This window comes from Salmo trutta, chromosome 8, assembly GCF_901001165.1.
Source record: "Salmo trutta chromosome 8, fSalTru1.1, whole genome shotgun sequence".
Taxonomy (NCBI): domain Eukaryota; kingdom Metazoa; phylum Chordata; class Actinopteri; order Salmoniformes; family Salmonidae; genus Salmo; species Salmo trutta.
In genome coordinates, this window is record NC_042964.1 from 20,928,627 (window position 1) to 20,947,845 (window position 19,219).

The 19,219-nt window shown below is 45.3% G+C and overlaps 1 protein-coding gene and 1 pseudogene across 7 annotated transcripts; both read left to right on the plus strand.

The window, feature by feature from the left end:
• The first annotated feature begins 375 nt into the window (after nucleotides 1-375).
• LOC115198455 (copper chaperone for superoxide dismutase-like) lies at nucleotides 376-4,887 on the plus strand (annotated as a pseudogene).
• A 74-nt stretch (nucleotides 4,888-4,961) lies between these two features.
• Nucleotides 4,962-18,588, plus strand: LOC115198454 (RNA-binding protein 4B). 7 transcript variants are annotated; one of them, XM_029760398.1, is made up of 8 exons: nucleotides 4,962-5,020; nucleotides 6,638-6,788; nucleotides 7,150-7,354; nucleotides 7,831-7,958; nucleotides 8,293-9,266; nucleotides 11,241-11,312; nucleotides 11,713-11,784; nucleotides 12,069-18,588. In XM_029760398.1, exons 2-8 carry the CDS (start codon nucleotides 6,645-6,647, stop codon nucleotides 12,394-12,396), a joined length of 1,923 nt encoding a protein of 640 aa, XP_029616258.1. In that variant the 5' UTR covers nucleotides 4,962-5,020; nucleotides 6,638-6,644; the 3' UTR covers nucleotides 12,397-18,588. The 7 variants fall into 7 exon arrangements, with proteins under 7 accessions (XP_029616258.1, XP_029616261.1, XP_029616263.1 ...); XM_029760401.1 differs by having other exon boundaries at nucleotides 7,852-7,958; XM_029760399.1 differs by lacking the exon at nucleotides 4,962-5,020 and adding an exon at nucleotides 5,028-5,700.
• Nucleotides 18,589-19,219: the final 631 nt, after the last annotated feature.

The window sequence follows — 19,219 nt, forward strand, 5'->3', positions numbered from 1 at the left end:
TATAAAATATATTTTGATTTGTTTAACCCTTTTTTGGTTACTACATGATTCCATATGTGTTATTTCATAGTTCTGATGTCTTCACTATTCTTCTACAATATAGAAAATAGTTCAAATAAAGAAAAACCCTTAAATGACTATCTGTGTCCAAAATTTTGACTGGTACTGTATATATTGCACTACTTTCAGTATATAGGGAATAGGGTGCCATTTGGGACACACTCCTATTCTCAGTCCACTCCCCCCCATCGTATTACATTTACTTGTCTTGTCACGTTCACATTATAAAAAGTTATACATTTAAACACCAAATTTATGCAGTGACTGTAATTAACACTAGGTGGCGGTGACGGTCAAAATACCGTTTACCGACCTCGTAAAGATGGCAGCGCCCTTCACCCGTTTTGTGTTTGGAGGAAAGTAGGAGTTTATCTATTACATTTTGTTATCATAGGTCAGACAACTGCGTGTAGCACAAACATGGACACAGATAGAAATACGAAGGTTTGAACAATCGTATGTTAATATGCTTTCTTCAAACTACAAATTGTCAATTTTGCGATCCTGAGTGTCAGTAGGCTACTGAATGTAAACAATTGCTTATTGACCAGCCCTAAGATTCAATGACTATATTAAAGAGTCAAGACCGCTTATACAAATGAATAACAGGACTGTCTGCAATAGCTAGCTATCTGTCATTTGACTTCATAAATCGTACCTGGTAGGCCTACTTTAGCTATCGCCAATAATTGATATGGAACGCAGCATTGGTGGAAAACTAAAGTAGCTTAATTTCACATTTAGAGATATAGCCATACAGACTGTACTGTACTTTGAGGACCTAGTTCACTGCGTACTGTATCTAATCTCTCTGTTCTGTACAGCTGGAGTTTGCAGTGCAGAGACAATCCAAGCTGCACTGGAGGGAAATCCATGTAGGTGCATTTTTACCTGTCCATTCCACCACTCAAATAATTGATTAGTGTAGTAGGCTACTAACTACACTTATGCTACAGTGTGCACAACTCAATGTGAACTAGGGGCATTGCCCCTAGGCTGCATACCAATAGTAATACAGTAGAACAAATGATGAATGTTGTTATTATTTACTTAGCTATTACTGCTACATCCTAGTGCAGTGCATTGCAATTTAGTTAGCAGTACAGGGGCTGCTCTTGCTTTTGCTCAAATACTTAACACTGGAACGAAACCACAGGGCCCCTCCATGCATTCCAAGATTCATCCACTAAAAGCCATCTAAAGCATAGCCGGTCACATGGCAGCAGTAATCTCTCTTTTCTTTTCCTTCATTCCTCATCTCTGTGTGTTCTCCTCATTGCTTTCCGCTCTCACTGTTTTGGTTCCTCACCCTTTTCTTTCTCTTTTTTTTCTGCTCCTCATGCCCTCTTTCTCGCCTCTCCTTTATTCCCGAGTACAGGAGTGCGGTCGGTGGGGAAGGAGGAGGTTCTGGTGGAAGCATCTCTGACGTCCCGTGAGGTGCAGGATCTCATAGAGAGCACAGGACGCAGGCTGTAGACATACTTTCGGAACATGTGAACACGGATGAAATTGTATATTACTTGCATTCATTGCCCGTCAAAAAATACATCCCTTTTTTTGTGTACGCAAAAAGACGAACAATTTGTGCGTTTTTTGTTGGACAGCCATCTCCGTTGTCATTCACCCCTCAAAGGATGACTCTCATTGAAAAAGCATTGCCTCTATCCGAAATACTCCCAATACAAAATCCCAATGTGTCCACGGCCTATGGCGGGAGCCATCAGCCTGAGAGTGTATGAATTACTTGGTGAATTCAGAATGCCTGAACACATTAACAGACTAATGTCCAATATTGAAGTTATTAGTAGGCCTAAATCACAGGTGTATGGGGCAGCCTATGTGCATCTGTATTTGTTTATTCTACTATATGTGTAATGTGTGTCTACTCTTTATGTGTGTGTGTGAGTCTGTACTCTATGCAAATGTTTGTGTGTCTGTGTGTATCAGACTTGGGTGCAGCGCTAGCCGTGATCGTTGGTAGCGGTCCTGTTCAGGGGGTGGTGCGGTTCCTGCAGCTGTCTGAGGAGCGCTGTTTGATCGACGGGACCTTTGATGGTCTGGAACCTGGTGCCCACGGCCTCCACATCCACATGCTAGGAGATCTCACACAGGACTGCCAGAGGTAACGTGTGTGTGTGTAACAGTGTAGGTTCCGTCCCTCTCTTTGCCCCAACCCGGGCTCGAACCAGGGACCCTTGCACACATCAACAATTGACACCCACGAAGCATCGTTACCCATCGCGCCACAAAAGCCACGGCCCTTGCAACGCAAGGGGAAACCCTACTTCAAGTCTCAGAGCGAGTGACGTCACTGATTGAAACGCTATTAGCGCGCACCACCGCTAACTAACTAGCCATTTCACATTGGTTACGTGTGTGTGTGTGTGTGTGTGTGTGTGTGTGTGTGTGTGTGTGTGTGTGTGTGTGTGTGTGTGTGTGTGTGTGTGTGTGTGTGTGTGTGTGTGTGTGTGTGTGTGTGTGTGTGTGTGTGTGAAGCACACACAAATGTTATATTACCACCCAAAATGCATTATTTGAGGATTTTGCAGTTGTTCAAAGGTTATATTTATCATAGTATATTATACTGTATGCATTGCTTTTGCCCCAATTTTTTACATTCTTCAGAGTTTCCTCAAAGTCAATTAAAGGAACCATTGGCTAGATCTGTCGCTTTATGATTGCATCCCTGCAGCTCATGATATCACAGTTGCACCTGCTTGCCCCAGAGGATCATGGGAGCTGATAACTCATGTTTCTCTCTCTGTGTGTGTTCAAACAGCTGTGGAGAACACTATAACCCCTATGGGAGACAACATGGCTCCTCGCAGGACCCAGACAGGGTACAGTTTCCTTGCCTTCACTCAGAGTAGGCTACACTGTATAGTCCTACTTCATTACCTTGTGAAACTGGGGTACTTTCTGAGATGTTATGCTCCCAGGAAGTCACTTTTTACTGTCTCAAAGAGATGATAGGATTGGTATTGACTGATATTGATTAGACAGATATTGGTAAAAAAAAAAATATATATTGCCTTTTACCTTTTCTGACTGGTCAAATGCTTTTCATGGCTGTGATATCCATGTAAATGTGTTTTCTTCCAGCATGTAGGTGATCTGGGGAATATTGTGGCCGACCAGACGGCCGAGCCTCATTCAGACTAGAGGACCCTCAGCAAAAGGTAACACACATGCACACACCTACTCCTTCTGATCTAAAACCTATGTATTTACATGGTACTTACACAGGCAAGTACAGTGTAATTACAGTGTAGACATTTAGTACATGGTGTTTGAGGCATGCGCAATTTAAAGAATTTACAACTAGACTCACTATGGAGATAAATTAGTAATCTAGAATGTTAATTCTAGGGTGAGGGCAGGTTTAGCCACAATTAAATACTGAGCACAGCACACTGGTCAGTTGTACCAACAACATTGATTGTGTCCTAATTGGCACCCTATTCCCCATTTAGTGCACTACTTTTGACCAGGGAAAAAGTAGTGCACTAAATGGGGAATACGGTGCCATTTGGGATGCAGGCATTGACAGTGGCCACACTGGCCCCTCCTCTGTCACTTCGCAGGTGTGGGACGTGATTGGTCGTTCTCTGGTGGTGGATGCTGGGGAGGATGACCTAGGAAGGGGTGGTCACCCCCTCTCCAAATTGACCGGGAACTCCGGACAGAGGTGAGCTCATGGTAGAGGAGAAATGAGGATAGCGGTTAGGTGGACTAACTGTAAGTCAGAGTTGGAGTTAATGAATTGTATTTGACCGTTTTAAAATACAATTCTATAGGTTCTTGGAATTTCTCTTAGTGACAGTATTCTGTGTATATTGCTGTGTGACTCATGTGTCATGTTGCCTTCATTGTCTAGACTCTGCAGTTGCTGACCCTGTCAATGTATGTGTATCTATTGCTCTGTGCTCATTGGGTACAGACTGGCCAGTGGGATAATTCGCTCACTCCGCTGGCCTGTTCCAGATGCCAAGCAGATCTGTGCGTGTGACGGGGTGACGCTATGGGAGGAGAGGGACCAACCGCTGGCCGGAACGGGCCGCACGCAGCAAGACCATCACAGAGACACCTGCCGCTCACCTGTGATGCCAGACGCCTGGGTCATATTCATTCATGCACAATGTAGCAAAACGTTTTTGCGACAATAACTGAAAATGAGATCTCATTGGACAAGTCCAGGTTAGCCGTTCATGTGTTCTGTTTTTTGCCTAGTGAAAATTACCCCGAATGGTGAACATCACTGGCTGTCGCTGATGATGTCGCACACTGACTGAAACTGCACTGAGAGAGTGGGAGAGAGGTTAAGTAGGAGAAGGAGGAGAGATCAAAGAATTGTCTGTTCAGCTTCCTTTTTATTTAGATGCCATATCGAATTCTTCCGAGACCGGAACCTTTCATGACAGACTAAAGAAACACAACAGGAATAGGATGTATGTTCTTATTTCAAGCCAAAACATCCCATGCTGACTATTCTGTTGTAGTTGACTAATTTGAATAGTTTTGTAATATCAATGTGGATGTTGTCGTTCTATGTTTGATTACAATTTTGATACTTATCTCAAGTGCTCTACTGTGTAAATATCAGTACCTCCAAGGGAGATTGTGGTTTACCTCATAAATGTAGTATGATTTATATCACAATGGTTTTATCAAAATATTTGTAACCAGTGTTGTAGAGATTTGTTTTTGTGGTTACTTTTCTCAGTCAGACTTGTAATAAAAGGCACCAGTTGCCCTGTATATGAATTGATAAATTACTGACTTTTGCTTCGTTGGAAACATGTAATAAAGCCATTTTTTGAAATAGCCTATCTGTTCAAATGTTATTGTGAAGAATCGGCGTTCTAGTGTGGCAGCCCCGAGCTTCCCCATTGGTGGAAATGCGCGTCATTCTAAAAAAACGGAAGCAGGCGCTACCATTTTGAAACACGACACTGCTTAGGTAAGTAAGATGTCTGTCCATCTCTTTCATTTTATTTCTTTACAAACGATGAAAAATACACCAAACGACGATGCGTACAAATATGAGGTGTTATCCGCGGAGAGCGGAAGCATCAAAGACACAAAAGAGGGAAAGCGGGTTGTCGTACCATTTGATACATTTTTCGCTCTCGCGGAATGTCCATTCCAGTGCGGAAAAAATGCTCTTATTGTAACGTTTCAATGTTACAATAAGAGCGTTTTGTAATGTCTCCAATCCAACACCATTCACTCGATACAATTTGCGTATTGTTTGTGTAATTGTGTAGATTGGGTTGCTGATAAATGGCATCGAAATTGTTTGATCACATTTTCGCCGCGAGGTTTGTTCAGTTTCGGTCACACCAAGCAAAACATGAAATATCCCCATCAGGCTACTAGTTTTAAATAAAACGGGTTGCTCAGTCTTAACTGCGACTTTCGAAATCATGTAAACCCGCACCGCATTTTTGTAAAATGTCTGTAACATCGTGATCGATCGGGAGATTCCCAATGTTTCTAGCAAAACATTTTTTACTTTCTCTTGCTGCGTCATCAGAAAAACAAAATCGTTTCCATACGCGGTGATCCCTCATCTGAACTTTTTAAACTAACGTTACTGTAAATATAGGTGATCTCAGCGGATAGGCTACTATGTATAACGTTAGTATTTTCAGTATTATATACATGTTGTGCTTGGTATGTACAGAGAACAGAAACGTCACTGGTGGTGTCAAGTTCCTTATTTTTTGTTGTTGCTCTTCGATCACTTTAATAATGGAACACTAGTCACTTTAATGTTTATGTACTACTTTACTATTTTAATGGTTCTACTGTATTTTAGTCAATGCCACTCCGACATGGCTCTTCAAAATATTTCTTAATTCCATTATTTTACTTTTAGATTTGTGTGAATTGTTAGATACTACTGCAGTGTTGGAGCTAGGAACACAAGCATTTCGCTACACCCGCAATAACATCCGCTAAATATGTGTATGTGACCAATACAATTTGATTTGATCTACAGCTAGCATAGCAACAGGCCCAGGCTAAGCTGTCGACAAACCTATAGGGTAGCTTAGTGCTTCTTGACCTGTAGGAAATGAGGTCAACTTGTTGCTTGCGACTAGAATAGGCAACATAACCACGGTTCTATGGTGTCATCCATAGAATAACATATTATAACACGATATGGTGTCTTCAATCTGACATTCATGCCTTTGTAGTTATTGTGCATGGTGGTCAACTGTCAAATCTCTTCTTGACACATTTCCTTCCCCTCTTCTCCTGTGGTTTCATTCGTTTACTCATCTCTTGCTTTCTTCCTCTGAATGGTTGTAATTTGGTTTCTCCAGCGACCGCCGTGGACAAGTGCAACAAGTTGAAGTTCGGGAAAGTTGTCTTCAGTATGTTCACTTGTCTACTCTCTCCCCCCCTTGTGTGTGTGTGCCTCTGTTTGTCTGTCTGTGTGCGTCTGTCTGTCTGTCTGTCTGTGTGCGTCTGTCTGTCTGTGTGCGTCTGTCTGTCTGTGTTCGTCTGTCTGTCTGCGTGCGTCTGTCTGTGTGTGCGCGCACGCCTGCTTGCATCGGTGTGTCCCCAGCGCCACAATGGACAAGAGCAACACGGTGAAGCTCTTCGTGGGCAACCTGGCTCTGGACACCACCCAGGAGGAGCTGTCGGCCATCTTTGAGTCGTATGGGCAGGTGGTCAGCTGCAGCGTTCTCCGACAGTTCGCCTTCGTACACCTACAGGTAGGTTATCGATATCCCATAGGAAGGACTAAGGCATGTTCCAATTCTCCTTAAGTGTATATTTGGTTGCGTACAGTGTTCTTTATGGCTTTAACAATGGTCTTAACTCCATCTAGGCAAAGTTTACACCAAACAATCCTATGCTTTTAAATCCATGATGGGGAGGGAACACCAGAACTGTGTGTTGGTTGTTACTTTGTGTGTACGTAGGCTACACTGAGTCCATATGGTACAACATTAATTTCCTTATTGGATGTTTCTCACATGGTTTTCTAATGTAACATTCAAATCTAAAGATCTAAAAAGATCCCATTATTTAGTTAGCATTTTGAAATGTAATCTAATGTAATGTACTCCCCAGGGCGAGGGGGCTGCAGAGCGGGCCATCAGTGAGCTGAACGGCAGGGAGTTCCGGGGGAGGAACCTGGTGGTGGAGGAGTCCCGGGGCAGACCGCTCCACTCCACCAAGGTGTTTGTGGGCAACCTGTCGGGCATGTGCACCACTGAGGATCTCCAGGAGCTCTTCCAGACATTCGGCAAAGTACTGGAGTGCGACAAGGTCAAAGGTGAGTCTCGTCACTTCTCATGGAGGAGTACTCAGAAGGGAGATTGTGCAGTATGACTAAAATGACTAAAATGCAGTACATTATGGTCCACCTGTGCCTGAAGTGGGCCGGATAGTGCTGTCCGGTACGAAGAACTTGCACCTCAAATGTTCTACTGCTGAAGGAAGTACTGTATCACTTATAGAATATTGGCTGTAATATGTGTACTAGCAACTAAATATAAAGAGTTCCAGCACCCAAAATGAGTACCGGCACCTATTTCAGTGCACTTCAAGCACTGCGTACCATTGATGGCTAGTTAAGATCCAAGGTATTCTTAGCTGTTTAGGGCTTCTTCATTATGCAATGTGAATTACAGTCAGGTAAGGTCTGTGTATAATTGTATAGAGCAATAAGAAATGCGTGTGTATAGAGCGGTAAGGTGTGTGTGGCATGCCCGGTGTGGTTCTAACTGGTGTCCCTGCGCTCAATGACAGCCAGGCTCTCCTCTTCTGCAGGATACGCCTTTGTGCACATGGAGAATAAGGAGGAGGCTCTACAGGCCATCGAGGCTCTCCACGGCACCTCCTTCAAGGGACGCCCGCTCTCCGTGGAGCTCTCCAAGGTGCTGTAGCACGACGCCCTGACATAGAAATAGAATGGGGAAAGGGATTGATGGGTGGACCGGTGGCCATTTTGAGTGGACCCGTGAGGGTGCGGCCAAATTGCTGTGGTCTGAAGGGTTATTTCCGTTCTAGTTATTGTATTTCTATGTGTAGTACAGTACCCATAATGCTCTGCGTTGTATATCTGGTTTTATCTCAGTAAAGATGTTCCTGAAGGTTGTAGAATTATGTACTACGGTACCCATAATACTCTGTGTTGTATGTCAGGTTGTCTCTTTAGTAAAGATGTCCCTGAAGCTAACATGATTGTGTCTTGTCTATTTATCCTTACAGGTACAGCCCTCTAAGCAAACCCCCACCGGGAAGATCCCCTGTGTGAGCTGTGGGAAGCAGGGCCACTACGCTGGGGAGTGCCCTGTAGGGAAGCCCTCTCTGGAACAGTACCAAAGCCAGGCAGCTGTGTTAGCTGCAGCCGCCGCCGCCGCAGCCGGCCTCCCCCTCCAGGTCCAGCAGAGCGTCCACAACTCAGTTTACAACACCTCGACCTTTGACCCCACGTACGCGGCGCTGACGGGCCACACCACCGGCACGAGGACGGACGGCAACCCCGTCAACCAGGCAGTGTACGGTGCCCTGGCGACGCAGGTCTACGGTGCCAACGTGGCCAATCAGCTCTATGGAGTCCAGGCAGCAAATCAGGCGGCAGCATTGACGCAGGCGGGTGCCACGCAGGTGTACGCCAGGTCCATGAACCCCAGCCACGCCGCCCTCTACAGTCAGCTCAGTCAGATCGCTGCCAGCCCCGCCGCTGCCTACTCCACACCCGTCTACGCGCATGCCATGGCCAACCACCACCACCACCCAGGGGCCGTCTACCTGGCAGCCCCTGGCGTTGAGATGCCTACGGCAGCTGCTGCCATCAACCAGGCCTACGCCTTGGCACCGGCGCTCTATGGGGGCGCCCAGCATGCCTACGGTCACATGGGGATGGGAGCCATGGGCGCCGCCATGAGCGTGTCGGCGGACCCGTCGGTGGCCATTTTTGAGGCAGCGAGGGTGCAGCACTACTTCGCCCAGGGACAGCAGGTTCTGGCCGAGCAGCAGAATGCGGCGGCGGCCCAAGCGGCAAAGTCCGGGGAAAGGGACCGGAGTCCCCTGAGGCGCTCGGCGGGGTCCCTGCTGCCCGACCCTGTCATGAAGCCCTTCATGTACCAGAGAGCGCCCAAGCAACGCCGGCCACTGCTCCCCACCCCCGCTGGGCGAGCTGCAGAGGAGGAAGCGGAAGCTGCGGAGGACACCATGACTAGGTACTAGCACTTTCTCCTTATCAAATCCTCTTTGACCCTCATTCACAATTTAGTTGACTTTACGCTCTATGGGGCGTATCCAGATTTCCACTCAAATTTTAGTTTCCCATTGACATCAGTGCAGGACTGAGTGAAATTTGACTTCAGTAGAGATTTTGTATTCTCCCCAAAGGTTGTAGGAATGTTTAATCCTCTCTGATCCTCCCCAATGCATTGCACCCTACACCATAAACACTCCTTTCTCACTACATTACCCTCTCACTACAAACCTTCGTGTGTTTTCAGGCTTCAGGAGTGGTAGTGGACATACAGAACGAGGCAAATGTTTGGACACACTTCGTCATTCAAGGGTTTTACTATTTTCTACATTGTAGAATAATAGTGAAGACCTCAACTATGAAATAACACATATGGAATCAGGTAGTAGCCAAAAAAGTGTGAAACAAATCAAAATATATTTTATATTTGAGATTATTCAAAGTAGCCACCATTTGCCTTGATGACAGCTTTGTACACTCTTGGCATTCTCTCAACCAGCTTCATAGGAAATGCTTTTCCAACTGTCTTGAAGGAGTTCCCACATATCCCGAGCACTTGTTGGCTGCTTTTCCTTCACTCTGCGGTCGAAACCATCTCAATTTGGTTGAGGTCGGGTGATTGTGGATGCCAGGTCATCTGATGCAGCACTCCATCACTCTCCTTCTTGGTCAAATAGCCCTTACACAGCCTGGAGGTGTGTTTTATGTCATTGTCCTGTTGAAAAACAAATGATAGTCCTACGAAGCTCAAACCAGATGGGATGGCGTATCGCTGCAGAATGCTGTGGTAGCCATGCTGGTTAAGTGTGCCTTGAATTCTAAATAAATCACAGACAGCACCATCCCACCTCCTCCTCCATGCTTCACGGTGGAACCACACATGCGGAAATCATCCGTTTACCTACTCTGCGTCTCACAAAGACACGGTGGTTGGAACCAAAAATCTCAAATTTGGACTCATTAGACCAAAGGACAGATTTCCACCGGTCTATTGTCCATTGCTCGTGTTTCTTGGCCCAAGCAAGTCTCTTCTTCTTGTTGGTGTCCTTTTAGTAGTAGTTTCTTTGCAACAATGCGACCATGAAAGGCCTGATTCACGCAGTCTCCTCTGAACAGTTGATGTTGAGGTTTGTCTGTTACTTGAACTCTGAAGCATTTTATTTGGGCTGCAATTTCTGAGGCTGGTAACTCTAATGAACTTATCCTCTGCAGCAGAGGAAACTCTGGGTCTTCCTTTCCTGTGGCGGTCCTCATGAGAGTCAGTTTCATCATAGGGCTTGATGGTTTTTGCGACTGCGCTTGAAGAAACTTTCAAAGTTCTTGACATTTTTCGTATTGACTGACCATCTTGTCTTAGTGATGGACTGTCTTTTCTCTTTGCTTATTTGAGCTGTTCTTGGCATAATATGGATTTGGTCTTTTACCAAATAGGGCTATCTTCTGTATACCACCCCTACCATGTCACAACAACTGGTTGGCTCAAACACATTAAGAAGGAAAGGCACACCTGTTAGTTGGAATGCATTCCAGGTGACTTCCTCATGAAGCTGGTTGGGAGAATACCAAGAGTGTGCAAAGCTGTCATCAAGGCAAAGGGTGGTTACTTTGAAGAATCTCAAATATAAAATATATTTTATTTGTTTAACACTTCTTTGGTTACTACATGATTCCATGTGTGTTATTTCATAGTTTTGATGTCTACAATGTAGAAATTAGTAAAAAATAAAGAAAAACCCTGAAATGAGTATGTGTCCAAACTTTTGACTGGTCCTGTACCAGAATTGCTCAATACATTAGCCTTCATTGCAATCAAAGACTCGCTTTACCCCTTGTGCATTTTCTGAAAGCCTGTTCTTTTTGTGTGAAAATACTACTATTCCCTGCTAGTAGATGATCTGAAACGCTCTCTGTCTCCCTCCCTCCGTGTGTATCTTAGAGACCAGTGTCAACAGTACGCTGAGTACTACCAACAACAGCACCAACAGTACCAGCAGCTCCAGCAGTTACAGTAATTAGGCGCATCCTAATTTCCATTTTTAAGTCACATTTTCACTTAGTCTCACATTTACATCAATGCGTGGCTCAGTGAATTTTGACTTCAGTGGAAGTTAGGGTTCGCCCCAATGGTTTTAGGAGCACTTAACTCATCTCTCTCCTTATTGAATCCTCTCTGACATTTCCCAGTGTACTGCACTCTCTCCTTTTCCACTACATGACCCCTCTGATGTTCAGACTTCAGGAGTGGTAGTGGACATACACTTAGCCAAATTACTCAATACGTTATCCTTCATTGCCATCAGAGGCTTGTTTTAATTTAACCAACCCCTTGCACATTCTCTGAAAACCTGTTCCCTACTGGTACATGATCTAAAATCTGTCCCCCCTCCCTCCCTTCGTGTGTATCTTAGAGAGCAGTACCAACAGTATGCTGAGTACTACCAACAACAGCACCAACAGTACCAGCAGCTCCAGCAGTTACAGTACGCTACCTACCCTACCTACTGCCCCCTGAAAAGACTCTGTACCCCCACTTGAAACCTTGTGTGTAAAAGACGAATATACGATCCCTAGTAGATAATCCAAAACCCTCTTGTCTGTCTCCCTCCCCCCCTCTCCTTTCCTCTTTGTCCCTCTCCCGCTCCTTACTTCCCTCCCTCTTTACTCCTTTTTCTCCTTCCCTCTCTGTCCCTTTCTCCCCTCTACCCCCCCCACTCCATTCCCCGTCCTCCTCCCTCTCTCCACCTTTCTCTCTCTTCTCCCCCAGGTACTATGCAGAGTATTACCAGCAGTACCAACAGTACCAGCAACTCCAACAGTACCAGCAACTGCAACAGCTCCAGTACGCCTACCCGCCTCCCAGCCACCACGCCATCCCTGCCCACGCCATTGCGGGCCACGCCCACCACCACGGCCAGCCCGGTCACGTCACGGCGCTGGACGCCGCCCTCAGGCCAGTGGTGCCCGCCTCCGCTATGGTGGCAGTGCCCAGAGTGTATGAGTCGCCGCTGCCGCCGCCACCGAACCGCAAGGAGGCCGTCCTCCGCCGAGCCCCCGAACTCTCCCTTCACACGCCTGAGCCCCCCTTCCGATAGTCCATACCTCCTCTGCCCCCCCCCCCCCCCCCCCCGCACCCCACCGCACACAACCCGTATACCACCCTCGTACCCTTCCTTTCTCTCAGCGGCTGTGTGTATCTGTGTGTGGGGGTATATATATCTGGATGTGTATCTGTGTGAGAATTAGTGTTTTGTGTGTGGAGTTGGTTTGGTATTAGTTTTTACTGTAGTCAATGGATAAATACCCAAGCATCTAAACCCCAACTGTGGTCCTGATACCACACACACAGTGCAGTGAAAGAGGGGGGAAAGTTGCTCTTATCCGCCACATACCGTTGGCTTTTTTTGGTAGGGATTTCTATTGCTTTTTAAAGTGTAAGAAATAGACTGAGAACTGTCATACGTTTTCATTGCCTTCAAGAGTGATTTACAGTGTAAAGGCCAAAATATGATGGTTCTCGAGGATTCAATGAATTAGCTCATCTCTCCACTAGTTCAACAGAAATATTTCTAGCTTTTATTTTGACTATATGAATGTCTTGAAACTGCACTGTGGTTTGTTGTGAAGGTCCAGGGTTGGAGGGGTCTGTGTGTCTTGCATGCGTTGGGACTGTGGTGTGAGAGAGAGAGATGTTGGCTTTCTGTTTCAATGTAATTCACACTGTCCGGTTCCCTCACTAGCGCAATCCTGGGGGACTCGAGGGCACAGACCACAGCCACACTATTATTTAAGAACTACTCTACCTACCCAGCCTCATCCCCCCCCCCCTCACCCCGCTGCAACCAGAACACTGAAAGACACTGCTGCATTTCTGCCCTCTTTTACTCTATCTATACCTTAGCCTGGTTAAACCAGATTGAATGCTGTGCTTGCCACTGAAACAATGGAGGATTCAACATTGTCAGGTTTCACCAGGCTATCTATACCTAACTTTGACAATGAGATAGGATTGAGATTAGCTGGTTATAGTATGAATTGTCTGCCTTCTATCCATCCAGTTATATCAATTGGTGTCAGTTGCAGGGTTGGGATCCATTCCATTTGAATTCAAGTCAATTTATTTCCTGAAATGGAATGGACCCCAACCCTGGTCAGGAGTTTGGAGAATGCCCCATTTTAGTGTCTTGCTGCATCAGTGTATTTTGAGGCCTTTTGAAGTATGTTTTAGTTTTTCTGTAAGTGGTTGTGGGGTCGACGAGTACATTCTAACCCCTCAGATCATGTATGTATGAGCTGTTTGATGGATTTATAAGCAAGTCGACTTTTTAGACTTTTTAGCTAGAGAACCATGAGTTTCGATGAGCTTAACGTTGTGCCTAAGCGTTGCGTGAAGTGCATTTAGTGGAGGGAATAGCTCCTTTTTTTGAAGTGCTTTTTTTCTAATGGCTGTCTTCTTTTTAAAAAAAATCTGAGGTGGAGGGTAAAGGGTTTAAGATAATGTGACGTGATCATTTTTATTTAGCGGTGCGGTGACGTTTGCACCGATGGTATGACGACAGATGGAGCAGTATCTTTCAGTCGCCCGCCCCCGACGTGTCCTTGCACCCCGTTGTAAGACGACGCACTACCCCCGTCCCCCGCTGTCCTTTCTCCTTGTGGTTGTAGTGATGTAGCTTTTTATATTGCATATTCTCTCTCCGTCTCTCATATATACACACACACACGGTTGCATCTCCTGTGAAATCTCGATGGTCACAAAAAAGTATTTTTATTCTTATTGCTTGCCTTGTGTCTGACCATATTTTTTATTTTGCCTTTTTCAAATAAACAATTAAACCGGCATGCTTTTTAATATGTACACTATACATGCCCACCATTTTTAAAATAAAGAATGTTTCTGACTACTGCGGTGGGGGGGAGAACCTGAGCGTTTCAGATGTACTTCTCCTTGTTTTTTTTTTTTTTTGTATTTTTCACTCCTTCCTGTTTCTCCTTGTTGTAATGACCAGACCCATGTGACTGGGGACCAGGGTGGCAGAGAAAATGAGGAGTAGCGTCAGTGTGGGCTCCCCCCTAGTCTGCCTCGGTGGATGGGGTAAGTCTAGTCTGGGGTCGGCCTCTCTTTCCAGCCTCACTCGAACTCTGTAGGACTACAGCACAGACAGGCTCAGGGTGTGTCCCAATAATATCTATTTTCTTCTCAATTGTGCACTTCACTAATTTTTTATTTCCCTTCACTAATTTGAGAGGAAATGACTGGTATAATAAATATAATGGAAACACCCTCTAGCCCATGCCTCCACTAATCCAATGCGATTTAGATGTGTGAGAAGTAGTGAACGACTGTACACATCAGGAAGAAAGAGATAATTGGGACATAACCCCCCACTGGTATCCCAACAAGGCTTCTACTGTTACCATGCTCTCATGTCTGAAAACCATTTCCATGACCTCTGATCTTTTTGATTTCCGCTTTGTGCCAAGCTGGTGTCGATTTCATAACATTTTAATTGCAGATTCAATGTTGAGCCGAGTGGCGCGCATTACTCGTTTGCAGATGATTCCTTGTTTACCAATGGCGGACACACACAGCATCTGAGAGCTGGGGAGAGGCACGCCGATAGAATGGCTCCATCTGTGGCATTTTGATCTGTAGGGCTTCCTCCTACCCAACCACAACACCCAACAACGTGTCTTTCTCCAGTGACTACTGTTTTAGACATGCATGCGTCACTGTGCTCTATATCCAAAGCCCTGTACATACTGACTGACTATGTCAACTGAAATAGGTCCCCGGCCGTCCAGACACAGCCAAGCGTGTGAGGTGAGAGGGGGAAGACAATAAACGTCGCGCAGGCAAAGGGGAAGTGGGAACTCAATCTACTCCACCAAGGTAATGAAACAAAGCACCGTTCCCGTCCCCCTCTCTGACTGTGCTTTGACCAAACTCCCACCGCCATCACCACCACCCCTCCGTAGCTCCCCACTCACCTGCGTTGACATTGCCAAAGCTGGAGGGCTTCTCTTGGGGGTGGGGGGGGGTCACTGCTGCTGCGATGTCTCCTACCAGACTTCCAGTGAATTGTCCCGTCTCTCGCCATGCAGCACCTACAGTGGACTGTTCCGTCAGTCTCTCTCTGTCGTGCTGATGTGTGTGTGTGTGTGTGTGTGTTAGAGCGAGAGATTGTGTGCTTGTGCTTTACTTTTTGTGTGTGACTACATGTTTAATAGAGTGAGCCAGTGTGTGATGTCTTTGATGTGTTGAGGCTTGGCACATATGGATCTCCTGCTCCCGCTAGTGACTCCTACACCGCCGTATTCGCCACCCCTCCTCCCAACCCATCCCCCTCTGTGCCTGTCCGCCGTACACAATGCTTGCCGCCTCCACCGCTGCCATCTTGGATCTAGGCTGGGTTCTGTGGCTCTGGCTGCGGATCAGCTGCCCCCAACTGGCCACACCCACCCCTGGCTATGGCTGTAGCTATAGAGACCTAGTGAATGACAATGGACACAGTGTATGGTGGCCTAGTGGGGTCGCTTGGCTGGTAAGAGTATTACCCGCGACAGTAGAGAAAGCGAGACACCCCACTCCCTATTTTTATTTTCTGATCGGGGCAGGCCCACTCTGGTCTACTGATTGCCCCTGCGGAGGGGGTGACCCAGGCCAAGAAATCTCACTGGCTCATTTTTTTTCTGGTTGGTCGGGGCAAGCGAGATGGGGACAATAAATAGACTAAAGCCAGATGTTCCCTTTCTCACATGCCAGACATTGGCTGCGTTCCTCTGCCCAGGCATTGCTGATGCATACCTTATCCTACAACGCCTGGATAGGTAATGTGATTAGCTGATACTTGAATTATGTTATAGCAGTTAGTCGATGACGTGGCACGCAAACATTGGTTGATGCATGCAAGGGAATGCAACCTATATGGTGGAACTGAGCTCGCGCGGGAAAAGCATGCTCACGCGAGAGATGAAAAATCACACTCAAACAGGAACCCTTGACCATTATTGTAAAATGGTTAACGGCCAGAGTAAACTCTTATTTATCCACCATCTTTGGTATTCATAAAACAGACTTTGTAGGGAGAGTTTTTGCTTTGCAAGAACTGTGATCCTGGGTTTGCCATGAATGTATGGGGGTTAATCACTGTTCACTACCAACACCACCAGCTCCTTCCAGTTTAATCAATCAATTCAAGACTAATAAAGCCAATAAATTAACCTCCCTCTGAAGAATAACATTCATGTTTTTTTTAACACAGCTCCCTATGGCCCTATCCAAAATGTCCTATAAGACAGACGAGCCCAGAAAGGCTTAACTACCTGCAGATTCACTGCAATCTCAGGACTCCTATAGGATTTCTTTGGTACGGGGACTATTTCTCTTCACTTCAACCGGCTGTACTTGTTTGTTGTTCTGTATATATATGTGTGTGTATCTGTTAAGAATCTCCCTCTGTTAGGATGGCTGAACACACACACACACTTGTCCGACATGTTCACTGAGCAGCTGAGAGGTGCGTTGCTGGCGGCGGACAGAGCCTTGACAGGGAGAGGGCGTGGTCTTCCTGTCTCTGTCTGCTTTACCACTGAAAAGGATGAAGGATGGATGGATGGGAGGAAGCTGCGTTGGTAATGTAGGGATCTCCAGCTCTGATCCCTGCCTGTTCCCTTAAACCCATTCTGTCCTGATCTTAGAGGAGAAAAGTAATCTAGATGTTTTCAAAATGGTGGCTCGTGGAAAGAGGGGGTGGGTTAAGAGAGTTTCGCCAGTAACCGGAAGGTCTGTGGTTCAAAACCCCCGAGCTGACTAGGTGAAAAATGTGTCTATGCCCTTGAGCAAGGCACTTAACTCTAATTGCTCCTGTAAGTCGCTCTGAATAGGATTGACTAAAATGTTAAAAGGTTCACCAGTACTCGCTTCTCTGAGCATTCAAACTACAGTATTGCTTCTGCACAAAATGGACTAACTAAAATAACTAATCAGGATGTGGGTATTTCCCCCCCACATAGTCCCCTTTTCCTCTCAGACGTGGACGTGTGGAGTCTGACTCTAGTGCTTGAGCAAATGCAGTCAGCCTTGTATTGCTGAATTCCCCCTGGCCTGCTCCCTATTAGCTCACACTGACTGGCAACCATATGGCTGCAGCGTTTAATCACTGCTCCTGTCCTGCTCTACCTCGCGCTGCACAACACAGGACAGGGAAGCCAGAAATGCTGCCTTACCAATGGAATCTCAATTCCGAATTTCGCCCCTCTTTCCTGAAATGTGCGCTTGTCCACTCCCCCTCAAGGAAGTGAGGGGGGGGGGGAGAGAAAGCATTGGATTGTTCTAGACAGTATACCGTATATCTAATACCAATCTCAATATTTTACATCTTCAAGGAGTGAACGAGTGCACACTTCAAGGAGAGCGGGGAGAATTGAAATTGGGCCACAGTTTTGCCCCCAGGGTAGTCGCCAGTCCACTGTCAGTCACACTTAACATTGCTGCCCAAATAATACCTAGTCACATCAAATATTATATTCTCACATGCAAGAACTTGTAACTACGCTGTAACTAAGTTGACTTGCCCCAGATTCTTAATTAAGTCAAGTGTAGTTACAGTGTAATGGTGTGCGATTTCATCTGGTTAAAGAAGATACTATTTATAGTCCTACTACGATATAAAGGCAACCTAATGTAAACTGTTACCTCAATTGTTATCTAATAGCTATGTTCTTATAGTCTGAGTGATCTAGTTTCTCTTGTTATTGGAGGAGACATTTTTGTATGCCAAACTGGATTGTTAAGGTGATTGTTTTTGCAAATATCAATGTTGAGTAATTTGGTACTTCAAGTGCATTTACAGGAAAAAACAAGTGCAAAGAATCAGCATGCTTGAAGGAGATGAAGGGGGACATTTTAATGGTGCAAAATTGTTCAAAGATGCAAGAAAATATTGTAAAACTCAATCCAGCAGTGTTATACAGTTCTTCAACAATGTGCATTATAAAAGCGATTTATTTAACTAGAGTTTAGTACACTGAGCAATGCATGAATAGTGTCCTTTTTATAACGCACAATGCTTGAGAAGTCTAATTTAATCACAATGCCAGATTGAGTTTTACTGTGTTTTTGCACAGCTTTAAACTACTTCGCACCATGAAAATGTAGCCTTAAATGTATTATGACAATGAATAACCACATTTCATAGAATTATGTATACTCCTTGCATTGCTTATGTCTTGAGGCACTGTACGTCTGCATGGTTGTACCAAATAAATGAAAATTTTAAAATAAACTTTTTCATTTTCTCTTTAAACATAAATAGGCTAATTTTAAAAGCTTATAGCAAAAATATGGTAATAAAGCAGTGCTATGCACCTTTTTGTTATTTTTTTGTGATATTTTTGATGTAATACTGTAGGCCTAGATCACTTTGTTTGACAGTATTATGCTGTTTAGCCTACTGACATTTTACAGCTGAGCTGTCACTGGTGTATCAGCCAAATATTGAGAAGTCAACTGCCGTCAGCTGTTCTTTGATTTCTACCTCTGAGTCACAGCACTTTTTATAGGCCTTGTCATGTCAATGTGCCATCTGGATATGTGACCTTCACAATACTAGAGGCTAGGCTAGCCTTTTTCAAACCTCACCTCAGGGAACCCCAGAGACGTTTCATCATTTAGTTGTAGCCCTGAACTAACACACTTGACTCAAACGGTCTAGGGCATTGGTGATTAGTTGACACTTTAAATCAGGTGTGCTAGATCTGGAATAGTTCAAATGCATGGAAAAGCTGGGGTTCCAAGAGGAGAGGTTTGAGAAAGGATGGGAGAAAGCCTATCCCTGTGAGTTTCCAGCATTCGTACTGTCATCTCCCCGACAATTATCCTAAAATGTGCTGTGTCAGTATAATCCTTAATGACAC